Raw genomic sequence first — 19933 nt, forward strand, 5'->3', positions numbered from 1 at the left:
GCAGCTGATGTTGAGCGGTGAGATAGATGAATGAGTCTAGCGGCCGCATTTAGAACAGATTGGAGTTGTGAAAGGTGACTTGTTGGAATACCTGCGAGGAGTAGGTTGCAGTAATCAAGGCGGGAGATGATGAGAGACTGAATCAGTGTTTTAGTTGATTCTGAACTGAGATAGGGTCGTATTCGTGAAATGTTGCGCAGTTGAATGCAACAAGATTTTGCAAGTGTTTGAACGTGTGGTGAAAAAGACAGTTGAGAGTCTAAGATGACTCCTAGGCAGCCTGTGTGGTGGAATGAAAGGTGGTGTTGTTTACTGTGAGTGATATCTGAGGTCTTGATCTTGGAGGAAATATAATGAGTTCTGTTTTAGAAAGGTTCAGTTTCAGGTGCTGCTGTGACATCCAGGAGGAGACAGCAGAGAGAAAGTCTGTAACTTGGGAAAAGACCGAATTATAAAGATCGGGAGTAGACAAGTAGAGTTGGGTGTCATCATCTAGTGTTGCAGGGATGAAGCAGTGCAAAGTGGATGTGAGTGGGCTGGTGGTGAGTTTTAGATTGTTGACAGACGATATGCTCAGCCTAATGAAATTGATTTTTTCATTAAATAAATGAGCAAGATCTTGGGAAGTTACGTTAATGGGTGGAGGAGGTGGAGGGGGGCATAGGAGTGAGTTAAATATGGCAAACAGTCGCTGCGGTTTAGAGGACAGAGTGGAGATTAAAGAAGAGAAGTATTGTTCTTTAGCTAATGATAGCGCTCAATTGTAGCAGAAGAGCATGAATTTGAAGTGGATGAAGTCAGGATCAGTTTGTGACTTTCTCTACCGTCGTTCAGCTGATCTCCTCCATCTTCTGAGGTACAGAGTTACATTAGTGTGTCAGGGTTGGGGTTTAACTGGTCGGCTGTGACGGGTGATAGAAGGATCAAGGGAGTAAAGGGTTGTTGAAAGAGAATCATTGTAGAGAGAAGCTGCCCTATTTGGACAGGAAAGATTGTTAATGTCAGAGATGGATTGTGCTGATACTGTCGATAATTGTTGTGGATCAAAGGCGTTAAGGTTTCTGTACGTGTGGGTGGAGAGAGATGGTTGTGATAGTGCAGGTGAAAGTGTTATCTGAAAGGAGAGTAGGTGATGGTCAGATGAGGGTAAGGAGAGTTAGTAAGGTTGGATGGGCAGCATGAGTGGCAGAATATAAGATCGAGAGCATGACCCTCGATGTGGGTAGGTGAGTCGGTTCACTGAGAGAGACCAAATGAAGTTGTTAGAGAGAGATGTTTAGAGGTGGCAGGAGAAGCAGAGTTGTCAATGGGGATGTTGAAGTCCCCTAAAATGAGACCTACATTTGGGGGAAAGAAGAAAATCCTACCCAACCGCCATGACGGTCTACCGATCTATTGGTGTGACTTAGTGAGAAGCGCTGCCTCCATAGCAGAGGCAGCAGGTGAAGCAGTTCCGGTGGGAGAGAGCCATGTTTCAGTGATAGTCAGAAGGTGAAGAGATTTGGATATAAAGAGATCATGGACTGCTGTGAGGTTATTGCAGATTGACCGTACATTCCAGAGGCACATGAGAAAGGCAGGGAGGGTGTTGGTTTTATGTGAATACCGTTTGCAGGATTAGAAGTGCGTGAAGTTTTAGAGACTGGAAACATTGACAAATGCCTGAGAGTGGGAATAGGGGAGGAATGAGTGAGTGAGTTGGACCAGGGTTTGGGGAGATGTCCCCAGCTGCAAGTAACAGTAATAATGTAAGTGACACAAGGTGTGACCTCGATTTGACAGTGCGAGCAGTGTATTGTTTAATGGGTTGAGAGGGGATAAGAGATTTAACAATACAAGACAGGGTTCTTAGATTGAGAGAGGGTGATGGGAGCAGTGAAGAGGAGATTACAATTTCAGGATAGTTTGATGGATGTTGGAGTGTAGAGGATATATGCAGAAGTATAGAGGAGAGAGAGAGAAAAAGAAGGCAATCAAATTAAACATAGTTAAATGGTATAATCCATCTTATTTTGTTAATAGAAGAATTGATGAGCAGTGATGTCCTGATGAGATGTCCAATGTTTGCTTGGAGATTCAAGTCCAACTCTGATCCAACTGCTGTCCAACTATGTCTGTCTAACTCTATATGTTGTACTTAAACTTGATGGACTTTCACTTGATGGACTTTAAGTTGTTACATCTGCCATAGCTCTCCTGCCATGCTCACCCCTGCTATGCTTCCCCTAGAGTGAATGTCCTGATATACAGCAAGAGGGTCACATGGGTGAGGGCCAGCAATTGATTAATTAAGACAAGTTTAAAGACAGAAGAATTTCATAGTCTGGTTATCTAACAGAACACCAGTAATTAAACAATTAATGGGACTGAGCCAGATGTGGCAATAAAATAGACATACCATAAGTTGCTAGATAAACTTAAATCAACAACATACCCCACAATTGAATAATTGCCAATGGTAATACAAAGTTTTGTAGCTGATTTGGGTGGTGAGTTGCAGAAAGCAAGGAGCAGTAAGTTGAATTAGCAGGAATTAGACATACCCCACAATTGAATAATAAGTGAGTAAATGCTATCCTTAATGCTTGTCCTATGTACTCCTATGTGGATTGTTCTGTAAATAAAGAACCAATGGCGCCCACTTATTGTGCATAGCACTTTATTACAGTTGCATTACACCCTGCCTCCAAACCGTTGCGATGGCTTACACCTGAGAGAAAGGTCTCATCCGTGGCACAGTTATATTTGAAAGTAAGCTCATAATAGAGATGGTGCCACTCAATTTATTATAGCGCTACATGTAGCAACACTCAATATTTAATTTTTGCCTTTGCATGAAGATACTGTTGTCTTGCTCCTTGTATAAGATGGGGTTGGATGGTGTTCAGCAAGTGATCAAATTGGTTCTTTGCCTTCCTCTGGATCAACTAGCAATTAGACAGGTTAAAACAACTCTTTGTGCTCCTTTCTGCACCTGGAAATAGTTGTAATAATAATATAATAATAATATAATATTTAATTATATATATTTCATTATATAGAATATAGAAATACTAAAAAAAAGGGAAAGGTAATGATAGCATCTCCTTTAGCAACTATGACACATCTTTCATGTTTAGGGTACATAATGTAACAGAAAAGGGGGACATGATTTTAAGACAGGGCCAAGGGGTTGGATCAGATAACGTGAGAAAAGGACACACAAAGGGCCATTTAAGTTTATTATTAAACTCAATGATTTAACAATTTAGTACAAGTTTTAAACAAGTTTAAAGAGTAGACTACTGCTAAAATAAATTATTATTGTATAACTTTGTAAAAACATATGCCAATATATTTATATAATATTGTAAAAGAGAGATACATTTATGTAAAATTTTTGGTAAATATGTTGAAACTATGGGGGTTGCTATGGATTGGGACTCCATGGCAACAGATGGGTCATAAGGAGTTAAAGAACTATAGAGATGAATATATGACAACCCAGCAGCTAGACAGGACAAAGAGGAAGGAAGGAGAAAATACGCCACTGGAACCATCGCCAGGACGTAAAAACACATGCGCAAATTACAATTTGAAGCCTTTTGAGAAAGTCGAAGGACGAAACGCGTCAAGGCTAATACGCCATTGCTAAGCGCCTGAGGTCTACACGCGGTAGGAAAAGACACTGGCGACTTTTCGCACCTAACACCAACAGTTTGCAGACTCTTGGGGACGCTGAAGCGGTGACTGTGGGAGACAAAATATTTTATGCGATTTTATCACTGGAATATTGTGAGTGCATTTTTTAACAATTGTTCATTAAAGATGTTTACAATTTTACACTATGTCAGTGAATTTCCATAGTGGGATGAAGCTTTGGAGCCGCATGTTAAACCCGCTGCTGATATCTACGCCTCTTTACTGCGCAGTATCCCTTAAACGTTCGTGAGTACCCCGCTATACAAATCCGCATGAGATAAAGTCTAGGATAGTGGGCAGGGCAGCCATCAGGGGGGGACAGGGGATGAGAGTTGTAGGGGGCCCGAGGGTAAGGGCCCCCCATCTTTCTGAGATCTGCTGACTTCGGGAAGGCATGGACGTTTAAGGGGCCCTGGCCACCAATTTTCTTATAATGTGGGGGGGGGGCTTGGCTACCTATTTTGGCCATCAATTTTTTTTTTTCTCATGTGGGGTCCTAGCCACCAATATTTTTTAATGGGGGGGCCCTAGCCACAAATGTTTTTTTTATGGGGGCAATGACCACCAATATCTTTTTACTTTTTATTAACATGTGGTAACCCTAGCCACCAATATTTCTTTTATTTTTTACTGTGTGGTGGGGAGGGCGGACCTGTAGGTGGGGCCAGAAAACTTTGTCGTATGGGGCCCTGCGATTTCTGATGGCGGTCCTGATAGTGGGTAATACGCTGGAGTGGATACAAGGGACACTTTTATTTATTTATTTATTGTATATGCTAATCACATAAAGGTGTGTGTATACATTTGGAAAATACTACACCATATTGGCGGAAATCTCTCTCTTCTCCTTTACTCTCTCTTTCTCTTTTCTCCGTGAATCTGACCTCGTGCTGTGAGCGCTGGTTTTCCTTTGAAACTTTGGATCCTTCCTTTGAGTCTGAGGGAGAACAGACAGACGATCTACCGGCAGAGGAAGCGGACAAGCAGAACTCTCGATATCCTTTTTACTTTTACTGCTAAAATAAAGTCCAAAAACTCTGGGAGCAAAATGAGACGGGCAACTAACTGTCAGCTCACTGACTCTAGTCCACTAGAGTAGAGGTGTTTCCATTACTGACAGGGGAACGGGTTCCTTTCCTTAGAAATAAATGTACTTGTATAAGAAATGAAACAACATTTCCTATCAGAATAGGAGAGTGCAGATAAAGAACCAGCAATAATGAAACATAACATTAGCAATAAATTGTTTTGTATCACCATTGGAAGAGTCAGGAACACATAGGGGATGTCAAAAAGACAAAATAAAATAACATGAACAACATTGTGTATTTAATTGCATTGTAGTGAGCCTGAAGTTTTGGGTTCCCAAATCAGCTATGTGTGTTAGATTAGAAGAGTAATGGCAGCTCATACTATGAAAAATGGCACAAAACTTCCAGCCGCATAAGTGATAAATGGGAAGTACAAGACAGTGTCCATGTTTGTCCCAGAAGTGCCATTTGTGGAATTATATGGGAACATAACGTCTTCCATAACCATCCAAATAGCAGGTTGCAAATGAATGAGATTGTCACTGATACTAATAACAGCCATTTCACATAGAAGAAGAAGCGTTGGTTATAGTTGGTGATCTTCACGCAGTAGAAAACACACAGAACTGTTCCAAACCAGAGGCTGCAGAAGCCAAAAAACAGACATTACATCACTTAGTAAATGTGATCTTGGCAAACTATCCAACAGTTGCTAAGACTAAAAATGCAATCATTGCAAAAAGGCAAATAAAATCATAGGATCCCTGTTAGGAACTGTGACCCACTTTTCATATTTAGGGCACATCCAATTACAGAAAAGGAGACAAGAGTGAATGGGATCACATTTAAGTTTATTATCACACTCATTAGTGTTTATTATCACACTCATTCTTATTTAACATGTTAGAAGACAACAAGTTTGAAGGCTCAACCAGAACAATAAATATGGGAGCACAATGAGAAGGACGACTAATACTCAGCTCACCGAATCTAGTCGACTTGGAACAGAGGCATTTCCATTACTGGCAGGGGGATAATTCTGAAGTAAATGTACTTGTGTAAGAAAGAAAACAGCAAAGAGCCCGTCTGAGTTTTCTGCTGCTCAGTATGAGAATAGGAGAGTGAAGGCTCGGGTAAGAACCAGCAATAAAAAAGCATAACATTAGCAATAAATTATTCTTCAGCACCATTGGTAGAGCCAGGAACATAGAGGATGACAAAAAGACAATATATAATAACATAAAAGACATCATGCATTTAATTGCATTGTAATGAGCCTGAAGCTGAGAGTTCCCAAATCCAGTCTCACCCCCAGCCATGTGCCTCGTGTGTTTCCACAGGGACCTGATTAGAAGAGTAATGGCAACACAGAATAGGAAAAATGGCACAACATTTCCAGCCGAATAAGTGATAAATGGGATGTACAAGACAGCGGCCATGTTTGTCCCAGAAGTGCCATTTGTGGAATTATATGGGAACATAGCGTCATTCATAATCCATTCAAAGGGCAGGCTGCAAATGAAAGAGATTGTCACTGATACAAATAACAGCCAGGGAATCATCTTGGAGATCCTCAGTTTCACATAGAAGAAGAAGCGATGGTTATAGTTGGTGATCTTCACACAGTAGAAAACACACAGAACTGTTCCAAACCAGAGGCTGCAATAGGCAAAAAACACAGAAAGTACTTCCATTATCCCTACATGCTCATATACTTCTGACCGGATATGGATCACCCACATTATCAGAAGACCAAGTCTAGAAAGCCCCAAGCTTGTCAGAATCAGGTCAATAGAGTCAATATGCTTCATTTCCAACCATGAAATAGCATTGGCCGCCACGATGAAACCATTGAGAAGGATTCCCACCGTAAACTCAGCCAAACATAATATTTTCATTGCAGTCAGAAGTAGGGATAACATCTTTTTTCTACAATGTACCCTTGGTTCCAAAACCTTGTAGCAAAGCCAGGGTACAGTTTCTTCTTCTTCTCCTCAATAAGACAGAGGTTGAAAGTCTGAAACAATATTCCTCTAACTTCTGTATAATCAGACCACTTGTATGCAAAACAAGTCTAAATCTATTCTTGGTATGATTTGCATGTATCTCACAATATATTCATCATTGATGTCCTTCCTAGTGGTTATTAAAATATTGGTTTGCAACAAAATGAGCTGGATTTATCATTAACCCATGAGAGTACCTGTGGATTCCCATGGGTTACCTGCAAAAACGATTTTGTTATGCAAGGTCATTTTGCAAGTCGCAATAGAATTTCCCTCCACCTCAGATTATGCCACTTCTGGTTCACTGTGACATCATGACCACACTAGTATGACATCACTTAAAGGTTATAGAATAAACTTTGCATCAAATATTCATTTAAATTTAGGTATGCACCATGCCTTGATGCCTAATTCCTGTTGTAGGAAGCAAAGGTTTGGTGGAGACCTCAATTTGCCTATGGGCTTTATAGACTTATTTTTATGACTTTGTCAACTCTTTGTGCTCCATTTGCACCTATGGGTGCCGGGCAAACTCAGCAGTGGTATTGGTATTGTGGGTAAAATAAAATTCCTAAGCCACCCTTAAGTAAATGTGCTCTTGGAAATCTATCTAACAGTCGTTAGAAATGCCTAAAACTAGATATGCAATTATTGCAAAAAGTATCCCTGTTGATACTATGACACACGTCTGCTGTTTAGGCTACAAAAAATGATAGAGAAGAAGACAAGAGTTGAAGACAGAGCCTAGGGATTAGATTAGGAAACTTGAAGGATCATGTTTAACTTTATCAAACTCATTATTATTTACCAATTTTGTAGAAAACAAGGTTAAAGGTTCAACTGCAGTTAAAAAAACAGAACAATAAATAGGGGAACACACTAAAAAGGGTAACTAATACTCAGCTCACTAAATCTGGTCCACTTGGAAGAGAAGTGTTTCCATTACTGACCAGGGAATAACTTCCATTCCTTTTTAATAACAGCCAGGGTATCATCTTAGAGATCTTCAGTTCCACATAGAAGAAGAAGCAATGGTTGTAGTTAGTGACTTTCACACAGTAGAAAACACATAGGACAGTTCCAAACCAGAGGCCTCAGAAGCCAAAATAGAGGGAAGTTACATTCAGTCTCTCCATGTGCTCCTAATCTTCAGATAGGACATGGATTATTCAAGTGTAAGTCTAGAAAGCCTCAAGCTTGTCAGAATCAGATCAATACTGTCAAGGTGTTTCCAACCATGAAATAGCATTGGATGCCACAATGAAAGCATTTATGAGGATTCCAAGAGAAAGGAGCAGTGGACCAAATGGTTAAGAGGTGGCTAAAGTAGAGTGGTCCCGCTGGACCTAGGGTTGCCACCTTCTCCTGATGCATGGTCCAGTGAGTGGGTGGGCTAGTGGCAACATGGAGCAGGCCGATGATTTCACTGGATGAGATGATTATGTCACGGTGATGGGTCAATAACATGACAATTGGTCAATTGCCACATCAATCTAGGAGAATCTTGCCCGGTTTTCCTAATTTGGAAAACTGGGCAGGCAGTTTTGATCTGGGCAGCCCTTCTGAAAACCAGTGACAGGTGGCAACCATAGCTGGAACAGAGTTCACCATTTTAATATAATTTGAACCCCAAACATTTCTTCAATGATTTCTTCTATGGCCTATATCAGAGAAAAACTTAGAATTTAGAGGGTTAAACTGTGGACTGATTATCTCACAACAAGTAAACATACTAGTACCCTTGGACCCACTAAGATTAATTTATATAGGCACTGAGTGACTTGGAATGGTGCAAAATTAACAATTGATGTGGTTAAATGATATTGCTCTGTCTCATCGTCATGTGATGCTCCTTGTGCGGGAGGTTTAGGAGAGGCTACATTTCCCAGACTGGCTTCAAGATCCAGCAAATTATTACTTGTTCCTGATTCTATGTCTTGGTTCCCAATTCTACTTCTGCCTCCCCCCTGCCCTGAGTTCTGGCCTGTACCATGTGTATTTGACTGCCACCAGCCCTAAACCCAGGTCACAAACCCTGAATATGCTGCCTGCTGTGTCTGTGAGGTGGTGGAGGATATAAATAAAATTTGATAATAATTCTGATTTATTTTAAGGTCTACAAATAAGTGGGAAATCCACGAAAACACTACCTTTCACAGACATATTATTATTCAAAATCCCAAGAAACCTTTAGGTAATATTCTCAATTTCTTCCAGTACTGTGGAATTTTTCGTAAAAATGAATAATATTGACATTTTTGACATTTTTGACTCCATCCTGAGAACTTTGCTTAGAAATTAAATTAAACCTTCTTCAGGTAAGAAAGGTATTTATTTCTCTGGTGACCTAAGTCATATTCCCTTAATTTCTCTTCTGTTTTAAATCCACTGACTCTGTGTGTAACAAATAGATAAATAGTTCCCTCAATTTGATGGTATGACTGGCCTTTTACAAAATGCTGGTTTTCCCAAAACTTTCCGTTCCAATCTTGGATTTACCACTTTTATTAAAGCATTGTGATATGTTAAACTTAGACCAAAATAAAAAGCATAAAACTAAGAAATCCTAAAAAACTAGGTGGTCTTAATATTCACAAAATACTTAGTAGAATGGTTAACCAAGAAGGAAATGTTGGGCAAATCAACGTATGGATTTCAAAAAGAATCCTCTTTAAAGAGACACAATTTCAACCTGAAAACTTTTATGTAAACATAAAGGCTTTAAAATTTACCCTTTTTCCTTTCCATTTCATTTTGGACAAATTCCCAAAGTCAAAGTGAAACTCTGTTCTTCTCTCTTGGAAAAACAAGGACAGACTGAATCTCTTTCATCAAACTTTTTGGCTAAAATTTTTTCAAAAAAAATAATAAATATAGTATAAATATATATAAAAATCCATCTTACATTGATGGATGATCCCACTTTGATGATCCTTCACAACACTTTTTATCTCTTCAAAATGCAGCTGAAAGGTGTCCTCATTCCTAAAGATGGACATCGAGCCAAAAACGTAATATATAATAGATATATATTTTCAGAACGTTGGAGGGACCAAAAATTACTACCCCTACATCTTGAGTATAGCAACATTTATAAAAAAAATATTCAAACTTAAAACCCATTTTGATTTGTCCTAAATGCAAAAAAGGAAATGATGATGTTTTTCATTATTTGTGGCCATGTTCCAAGAAGAATACTACTTAACTGTCTCTACCAAAACTAATATAATTCTTTCCCCACTTTTTGCAGTCTTAGATTTAAGAAACTTTTTTTTAAAAAAAATAAGATAGTTCCTAAATTGTCTAAAGAACAACAGAACTATTTGTTTTTGGTTATGGCTTCAGCTTGTAAATCACTTTTTCTGGTGTTTACATACTTTTGCTTCTTCTTGAGACATGATTTGCAGGCTGAGTTATACAGAGAACTCTGAGAATCACTCATGTATTATAAGGGATAATGTACCCCCTACTGTAAATGATAAGGATATTAGAAGTCACTGAGGGGTTGTTCTGTGACCATATAAAGGCACAAGGCTGCAGGCTGAGTTATACAGGGAACTCTGAGTATCACTCATGTATTATAAGGGATAATGTACCCCCTACTGTAAATGATAAGGATATTAGAAGTCACTGAGGGGTTGTTCTGTGACCATATAAAGACACAAGGCTACAGGCTGAGTTATACAGGGAACTCTGAGTATCACTCATGTATTATAAGGGATAATGTACCCCCTACTGTAAATGATAAGGATATTAGAAGTCACTGAGGGGTTGTTCTGTGACCATATAAAGACACAAGGCTGCAGGCTGAGTTATACAGGGAACTCTGAGTATCACTCATGTATTATAAGGGATAATGTACCCCCTACTGTAAATGATAAGTATATTAGAAGTCACTGAGGGGTTGTTCTGTGACCATATAAAGGCACAAGGCTGCAGGCTGAGTTATACAGGGAACTCTGAGTATCACAAGGGATAATGTACCCCCTACTGTAAATGATAAGGATATTAGAAGTCACTGAGGGGTTGTTCTGTGACCATATAAAGGCACAAGGCTGCAGGCTGAGTTATACAGAGAACTCTGAGAATCACTCATGTATTATAAGGGATAATGTACCCCCTACTGTAAATGATAAGGATATTAGAAGTCACTGAGGGGTTGTTCTGTGACCATATAAAGGCACAAGGCTGCAGGCTGAGTTATACAGGGAACTCTGAGTATCACTCATGTATTATAAGGGATAATGTACCCCCTACTGTAAATGATAAGGATATTAGAAGTCACTGAGGGGTTGTTCTGTGACCATATAAAGGCACAAGGCTACAGGCTGAGTTATACAGGGAACTCTGAGTATCACTCATGTATTATAAGGGATAATGTACCTCCTACTGTAAATGATAAGGATATTAGAAGTCACTGAGGGGTTGTTCTGTGACCATATAAAGGCACAAGGCTGCAGGCTGAGTTATACAGGGAACTCTGAGTATCACTCATGTATTATAAGGGATAATGTACCCCCTACTGTAAATGATAAGGATATTAGAAGTCACTGAGGGATTGTTCTGTGACCATATAAAGGCACAAGGCTGCAGGCTGAGTTTTACAGGGAACTCTGAGTATCACTCATGTATTATAAGGGATAATGTACCCCCTACTGTAAATGATAAGGATATTAGAAGTCACTGAGGGGTTGTTCTGTGACCATATAAAGGCACAAGGCTGCAGGCTGAGTTATACAGGGAACTCTGAGTATCACTCATGTATTATAAGGGATAATGTACCTCCTACTGTAAATGATAAGGATATTAGAAGTCACTGAGGGGTTGTTCTGTGACCATATAAAGGCACAAGGCTGCAGGCTGAGTTATACAGTTCAGGGAACTACAAATATGCTTGTAATTTACAACAGAAGGCATATTCTATAATAATATGTAAGTTGCAATAAGACCACTTAAACTCTGATTATCTGATGACAATCATATGCAATGTTTATTAGAATAGATATTACAGGTCATTTATAGAATTTTTGTTTATGTCATGCTTTTGGGTTTTTTTCATCAAAGTTTCATACAACTAGTATTGTTCTGATCCACAATACAACTAATTAAAGAAGGAAAAACACAACCCAACAGATTACTACTACTAATTTGCAGATAGTAGTATATTGTTGAATGAGAACATGCAGATAAGGCAACACAAAGTACAAGTAGTGCACATACAGTTTATGCTCGTAAGAGTGAAGATGGGAATATTCATATTTCCATCGTTTGATTGAGCTAAGATGCATTTCTATGTGTGGAATGGGTTTTAAACTTACAATGGAAACACCAATAAAGAGCTTCTCTGAGCCTTCTGTGGTTCAGTACCAAAATGAGAGAGTGTAGCAGTGGGTAGGAACAACAAAGAATGTTAAAGACCAGCTGCAACACAGTATCATCCACCAGTGAGGGTATACTCGCTACAACAACCACTCCAAAAAAAACGATATAGAAAAACAAGAAAGAAATCATGTTTTTAACTGCACTCAAATGTGCCTGAAGCTGAGGGTTGATAAAATCTGCACCGGCCATATTCCTAGCGTGTGTCCACAGGGATCTGATCAGAATAGTAACTGCCACACAGAATATGAAGAGCGGCACAGAGAATCCGGTCAGGATGAGCAAGAACTGGTTGGCATTATTGACCTCGACGATGATACTTCCCTGCGCAGTAGAGTTGGTAGAGTTGCTGATGAGATTTGTGTACACAAGCCATTTGAAGGTTAGGCTGAATATCAAAGAACTTGCAACCGACACCAAGAACAAGCCCTGAACCAACTTGCACATATTCAGCTTGAGATACATGAAGAACCAATGCTGATAATGACAGATCTTCACACAATAGAATACGCACAGAATTGTAGCACTCCAGAGGCTCCACAAACTGAGAAATATTGCAGTCACCCCTAACAGGGCTGTATTGGTGGGTACATAGGGGTAGATGAACTCCCATGATATCAGCAGAGCCACTCTGGACATACCCACATTGGCCAGCATGAAGTCAATCATTTGTAGATTGTTAGATTCAAGCCACCGAATGACGGCCATGGCCACAATGAAAGCATTGAGAAGAATTCCCAGTACAGTCTCAATCCACAGCAGAATCAATAGCGATATCTTCAGTGGAAAATCCATTGTTCCCCAGGAGGCACCCTTAAAACAATGAACATTGCATGAAATGGCCGAGACTGATATCCTCCACCTCGTCTCTGTACAGAAAAACTGTCTGCCATGCAAATGAACATAACCAAATACAGCCATTTGGTACTTGCCGTAGATAGAGATTTCCCTAGTAGGATTTGCATGGTGCTTCTAAATAAACTGTGCCTTCCTGTGAAAAGGCCTTGTTATATGAGCTGTGAAACCGATGTCATGGATGAAAGGGAATCTATCATGATTATGTTGTGTAAATAATTTTACCATATTAATATTTGTATAAAATGTATATTAAGGTATTACGGGGCAATATCATCACATATTTGGAACACCAATATAATGCCAAATATAAGACCTTACTAAAGGAACTCACACAAACATATGCTACATTTAAAACCACTAACTCAAAGGAATCCCACGAGAAATACAAACAAAACCAAAGAACTCTTTGATATTCTATTAACAGAAAAAGCACAACTAAGTATTGACCACATGCGCAATAGATACTTTCGATGGGGAAACAAAACAGGCAAACTACTAGCAAAATGCATGAAGCAACAAACCCTACAAACATACATTCATAAACTCCAGGGTAACCAAGGATGGATTGTATCTCCTACACAAATTACCAAAACAATGACACAATTATTTTCAAAACTTCTATGCTTCAGAGATTGACAACCCTGAAGAAGGACTCAAATTCATGCGAGAAGCAAACTTACCTGAACTAACTGTAGAGGAAAGGAACACACTTGATGCACCAATTACAAAAGCCCAAATCTTACAATCAATCAAAACCTTGAAACTAGGCAAATCTCCAGGCCCAGATGGCTTTAGCAAAAATGAATTTTACAAAATCCTATTGCCAGATATCATCACAACACTTCACACACTCGTGAACAATACACTCCAATGTCTTCCATTATGGCCAGAAGCAAATGAAGCCCGAATAATCCTCCTCCAAAAAAGGATAGAGACCCCACCAATTCACAATCCTATCGACCTATCTCTCTCCTAAAACAAGTCACGTGAAAGATCCCACAGAGATGGCATTCGGAAGGTATAAGGAGATGTAGTTCTAAGCTTCAGTTGAAATACATCAGGACAAAGCCATGTAAGTACTTGATGCTTTCATGTGATTGTGCCCAACATACAAGTAACATTGACCATATTCACTCTGTAATGAGGGGAAAAGGGAAGAACAAAGTTACAGTCCATTGTACAGATGCCTATCATGTTATATTTATATTATATACAAGAAATCATCTATACTATTACCTTGTGTTTCTGTTTAAATTCTACTGGAGTGAAAGGAATTGAGATTCAGGAGTATAAGGAAGTGTTATCTTGTGTTGTTAGGTGTAACCTAATAGATATTTGATACTTAATATAAATGAAACATACAGGAGTAAAATATACATTTATTTCATATACCTTGCATACTGGAAATGTAAAGATAGACTTGTCAATAGAGCAAAAGTCTCCTTTATATAAGAACAAGTACATTTCAAGATGAAAAATAGATCATTCAAAAATGTAAAGCAGAGTCCCATTAGCAATCAGATAAAATCAAAGGAATCTACACTCTGGGTTTGGTCTTTGTCCGACTCATGGTCCTTTGCTACACAGGCTTTTCTCAGTCTGATGTTGAAATAAATCAAGATAAGAGAATGGGCAGTGGGGTAGAAATGTGAAATAACAATACAGAACATGAGCCAAGGTGGTTCAAGCTGCCCATAAGAGACAAGAATGTCCTCTATTTAATACAAAACATAAAGAAAAAAAGAAAACAACAATGTCAGGACCAGCCCAGACTCGAACTCTTGTGTGTGGTTTGGGACTTGCACTTAACTTGTGAGCCACAAAGTAAATAAATATATATATATATTTAATAATAGTGGTTGGCTAAAACTATAGCTGAATTTATTACTGATTTGATAAATGTATCTCTTATCTCAGAAGCATACGGTCAGGAAAACACTTGACAAATGATCAAGTTTTTTTACATATTTTTTTTTTGTACTATTATAAGGTCCAACATTCTAAATGATTTAATCCAGGATATGGAAAACTGTATAGTAATATTAATAGGTGTGGGTGAAAAAATAAATAAATAAAAGAAAATTCCATTTTGTTATATATGCACTTGCCCTAGGAGCCATATTGTAATAAGAACTTACCCTGGTGGCCTAGTGGTGCTGTGGGAACGCCCGCCGCGACATTGGTGGTGACGCCTTCTTTGCCGCTCCTCTCCCGAACTTCCAGGTTCCTAGGGCGCGTGCGGTGCCTCTGCTTTATTTAAAGGCGCAGTCGCGCTGGCGTAAGTTTTAAAGTATAAATAGCCTGTTAAAGCTACAGGACTTTGCCCGTGATAAGTTTGTCCTGTGGTGCTTTTGAGCTTTGAGCTATCTGTTCTGATTGATTCCTGTTGTGACCCCTGCCTGGCTATTCGACTATCCTGACTTCTGAAACCTGACCCTTGCCTGTTATCCGACTTCGATTCTGCTTAACCCCTATGATTGACTTCCTGGTTTGACCCTTGCCTGATTATGTTTACTCTCTGCCTGCTTCGACCCGGTCTGATCTGACTACGATCCTAACGCCTCGTACCACGACCTTCTGCCCAAAGACTTTTGCTTACAGTTGTGCCCCTTTGTTTGTCCAGAAACCCTCGCCTTGCACCTCTTATTATAAGACCTGGAGGCATCTGAGTAGCTGAGGGCTCCTCCCGAGGCCAAAGCGGCTGCTACAGGCGGAAGCACGAGCCAAGACCAGGGTGATGGCATCGGTTCTGGGTTTAGGGTGCCAACCGTTACACATATGGTTTGGTTGCATTTGCAAAAGTTTCTTTATAAGAAATGCTCAAAAATGATCTCCAATATTTGGCTAAATATTGATTTTAACAAGTTATGTTGGAAGGTCTAGAGATAAACAATTCCCAATATGATTTACAGTATTAATTTACTACAGCCACCATGAAAACTTTATTTCTGTTTTGTTTGAAAGATGTGACTCCATCCTAAACAGACATTTTATCCCAAGAAAATCACATAGTTGGCAAGAAGCGATGAGAGAACAGGAAAGCCTTGTTTAAAACAAGATTTTATAGAAACTTGGTATTTTATTTGGATACAAAAGCCAAGTGGATCGAATGTTACAGATATACGTTAGATTGTAATGAGGATTGAAATAATTTCATTGTTTTCATAGTATAGATGCAGACACTGTATATTATTTATATTCACATTATATTCACTGAGTGGTGTCATGTTATGTTATTGTTCCTTTTATTAAATTATATGAATTATATATAAAGCATTTGTTCTAGAACAGGAAACAGCAGCAAAGAGGTCAAGTTTTTTTGTTTATGTTCATCAGTTTACACTAATGTAATTGTCAAAAAGTTGTGTATGTTTCATTGGAAAACTCAACAAAAACATTTCAAGAAAAAAAAAACAGATCCTGTTTATCTGTGATTTATTTTACGATTGAATTTTGGAAAACAATTTGATTCATAAGTCTTCCTCCCTGAGTCTTTAGAATGTATTCAAAAAATACGTTGGAAAACAGGGACAAAGCTAGAAAAAACTTTATGAAAACTCTTGATCCACTGCGCATGAGTGTGTGTGATAAAAACTACAGAACTCTCCTTTCAAAGTGAACATATTTTAAAAGTAACATATAAATCTACTGTAACCGAAATCGATGTATATAACACATATTCTAAGTAAACAAAAATCTAATTTTCTATTTTTTTTTAAACTGAGCAGGTTGAGCTAATTAAAAAAAACAGCTTTATCTTCTTACAATTTAAAGGATATTTAGGGTCCTATTTAATAAACATCGTATTTTTCTGGCCATGTTTTTAAAAGGGAAATTCAAATTTTTAGAGGAAAAAAGAAATCAAATTTTTAGAGATTTATTATATCCCAAAGCTGCTAAAAATCTGGAAAAAATCCACCTCAAAACTGTCGAGGTCATGTAGAAGTCAGTGGCAGATGTCCCTGAAGATGGTTGATCCACGTTGGTTTTCATCCCATAAATTCAAGTTTTAATTGTGACAATTCGATAAAGTCGGGTTTTTTGGCATCAATTGTACAATTTGAATTGATGCTTGATTTTGTCACAATGTGTTTTCACTCTAACTTTTTTAAAAAGAATTATTGATAAATGAGTCAAAGTTGTGGATGGGAGTCAGGCCAACTTTGTTTCAGTAACAAAATTAGATTAATTTGAGTTTTGGTAAATAACCCCCTTAATGTTATTAGATTTAGCCTTGTTTCCCTGAAAGGAAATATTTTGTGGTGACTGACAGTGTGGAAATGTGAAAGAAGTTGCCTGTGCAATAATTCACTAATGTTTTTTATCACAAACAAGCAGCATGAGTCTTTGGTTCAAAAACATATGGAATACCAAATCATTTTGGGGGCTATTTATTAAAGGTTGAGTTGTTTTTTACCCACAAAAATTTTGTGCACTGCTTGATTCATGGTGAAGGTCCCTTTCGGTGGGGGACCGAAAATTTGAGCAAAATAAACCTTTGGAAGATTAATTCAGCAAGTCCAGTGAGTGCTGTTCTTCTGCATTGCTTATATATATATATATATATATATATATATATATATATATATATATATATATATATATATATATATATATATATATATATATATATATATATATACACAGTATAAATATATATAAACTTAAAAGGTTGAACTTGATGGATGTGTGTCTTTTTTCAACCTCACTCTTACTTTGTTACTATGTGAGAATAATAATGACGATAAAAGTGCCTTAATTTTGCAAATATACTTTTGCATAAACTTATTTTCCTTTATTTTGATGACCAATTAGCCAATTTGTGGGACATGTCCCTTGGGAAAACTGACTGCTCAGTGACTCCATTGAGCAGTACAACGCCTTAAAACAAGCATCACAAGAACAGCACCTGAAGCAGGTACAACATCCTCTTAGTTCTAAATTTGGTTTTAAAATCTGTTTCTAAAGATCTTGGATCTAACTTACGGGATCATCTTCTCTAAGCTACAGATACATTCTAACCACACATAGGTGACATGACCTCTACCTGAAGCCTTACTGTAGCCAACAAAATCCTAACCTAATCTGAATATCTACTGCTCCTCTACTCTATATTTCCAACCCATAATCACCCACCCACTGGCAGAAAAGAAGCCACTTTTATTCAGCATATTGTTGACTATGACTGGGATTTTATTAATGGAACAATGACGCAAACCTTATTGACTTTCTCTCTGTCCTTCTCTATGGTTCTAGGCTTTATACATCCAGAGAGGGAAAAGAAGTCATTAGTTCTTCAATCAGTAAGATACTTAGTTCCTGAGCAGCTTTGTTTTATTATGTAATTTTTGTTCATTGGAGCAACTTTCTATGGAGTCTAAGTGGCACATTTACTAAGCTTGAGCGAAGGAATCGAACTGAAAAAACGTCAAATTTTTTTTTTTGGGTACTTCGACCATTGAATAGGCTATTTCGACCTTCGACTACGACTTTGACTTCGAATCGAACGATTCAAACTAAAAATCGTTCGACTATTCGACCATTCAATAGTCAAAGTACTGTCTCTTTAAAAAAAACTTTGACTACCTACTTCGGCACTTTAAACCTACCGAGCACCAATTTTAGCCTATGGGGACCTTCCCCATAAGCTTTCTAAGCTTTTTTCGATCAAAGGGAAATCCTTTGATCGATGGATTAAAATCCTTTGAATCATTCGATTCTAAGGATTTAATAGTTTTTTCCTTCGATCGTTTGATCAAAGTATTTGAAGGATTTTACTTCAATGGTCGAATATCGAGGGTTAATTAACCCTCGATATTCGACCCTTAGTAAATGGGCCTCTAATGTATCCACATTCTATTCAAATATATATATATGGGTAATTCACACCACTATCTATTTGTATCACGTGGGTATATTGGCTAGAGTATATAGATTGTTTTCACTATATTAGATTATCAGTTCTTATAGTTGACAGTGACACATTGTTGATATCTTAATCAATGCAAAACATCATTATACTACAATAATTATTAATCCAAATTTCTTTAAGTGTGAAACCTGGATCATTAGACATGATGAGATGAGTTGATGTGTATGGTAGCATCATCATAATAATACACTGCAACAATCTGCACTATGGCATAATGATATGACTGATACACTGAGCAACTTCAATCCTTTGCTTAGCCATGAATTGACTCCAAGTTCTTCTAGTAGTTGAAGTTTATGCTTTCCTGTTACAACCTAGTTTTCTCTTTTCCATCCTTGTTCATACAAGCACTAATTAATCCCATCCTCTATAAAGCAAGACCTTAACCCAGCTCTCCTACCAAGTAGCCTACAGTTTCTCTTCTAACTTTTACCTCCAAAAGTTGGTCATGTTTGTTTACCATCACCTGATCCAACACCTCACTCACAGCTTCATTCTTGAACACTGTTACTTGGCTTCAAACTAGTATACTCAACAGAAACTGCCCTCACCAAAGTAACCAATAACCCACAAAAGTCACTATTCCATAGTCATCCTTCTAGAGCAGGGATCTCCAACCTTTTTTTTACCCATGAGCCACATTGAAATGTAAAAGGAGTTGGGGAGCAACACAAGCATAGAAAAAGTTCCTGGGGGTGCCAAATAAGTGCTGTTCAGCTATTCGGTAGCCCCTATGTGGACTGGTAGCCTACAGGAGGCTCTATTTGGCAGTACACCTGTTTTTTTATGCAACCAAAACTTGCCTCCAAGCCAGGAATTTAAAAATAATCACCTGCTTTGAGGCCACTGAGAACAACACCCAAGGGGTTGGTGAGTAACATGTTGCTCCTGAGCCACTGGTTGGAGATCACTGTTCTAGAGCTTCATCTGAACCAGAACTATCTATCTATGTTCCAGACTTCACCTCGTCTGTCCTTAACCAGTTCACAGATGGACTTTCTGTGGTCTCCTCTTTAATGTTGCAGTGATACCTAAAACTGAACCTC

The 19933-nt window shown here is 38.3% G+C and overlaps 2 protein-coding genes across 2 annotated transcripts; both read right to left on the reverse strand.

Moving 5' to 3' along the window:
• Positions 1–5693: 5693 nt before the first annotated feature.
• Positions 5694–6823, reverse strand: LOC108716393 (taste receptor type 2 member 39). The gene has a single exon (XM_018262484.2). It carries the CDS (start codon positions 6632–6634, stop codon positions 5732–5734), a length of 903 nt encoding a protein of 300 aa, XP_018117973.1. The 5' UTR covers positions 6635–6823; the 3' UTR covers positions 5694–5731.
• Positions 6824–11995: 5172 nt separating this feature from the next.
• LOC108716289 (taste receptor type 2 member 9) lies at positions 11996–13018 on the reverse strand. The gene has a single exon (XM_018262411.2). It carries the CDS (start codon positions 13016–13018, stop codon positions 11996–11998), a length of 1023 nt encoding a protein of 340 aa, XP_018117900.1.
• Between the last annotated feature and the right edge of the window lie 6915 nt (positions 13019–19933).

This window comes from Xenopus laevis, chromosome 5L (genome assembly GCF_017654675.1).
Source record: "Xenopus laevis strain J_2021 chromosome 5L, Xenopus_laevis_v10.1, whole genome shotgun sequence".
Classification (NCBI taxonomy): Eukaryota; Metazoa; Chordata; class Amphibia; order Anura; family Pipidae; genus Xenopus; species Xenopus laevis.

Coding starts and splice junctions, on each gene's coding strand:
- LOC108716289 (XM_018262411.2), bottom strand. CDS start 13,018: ATGGCTGTATTTGGTTATGTTCATTTGCATGGCAGACAGTTTTTCTGT.
- LOC108716393 (XM_018262484.2), bottom strand. CDS start 6,634: ATGTTATCCCTACTTCTGACTGCAATGAAAATATTATGTTTGGCTGAG.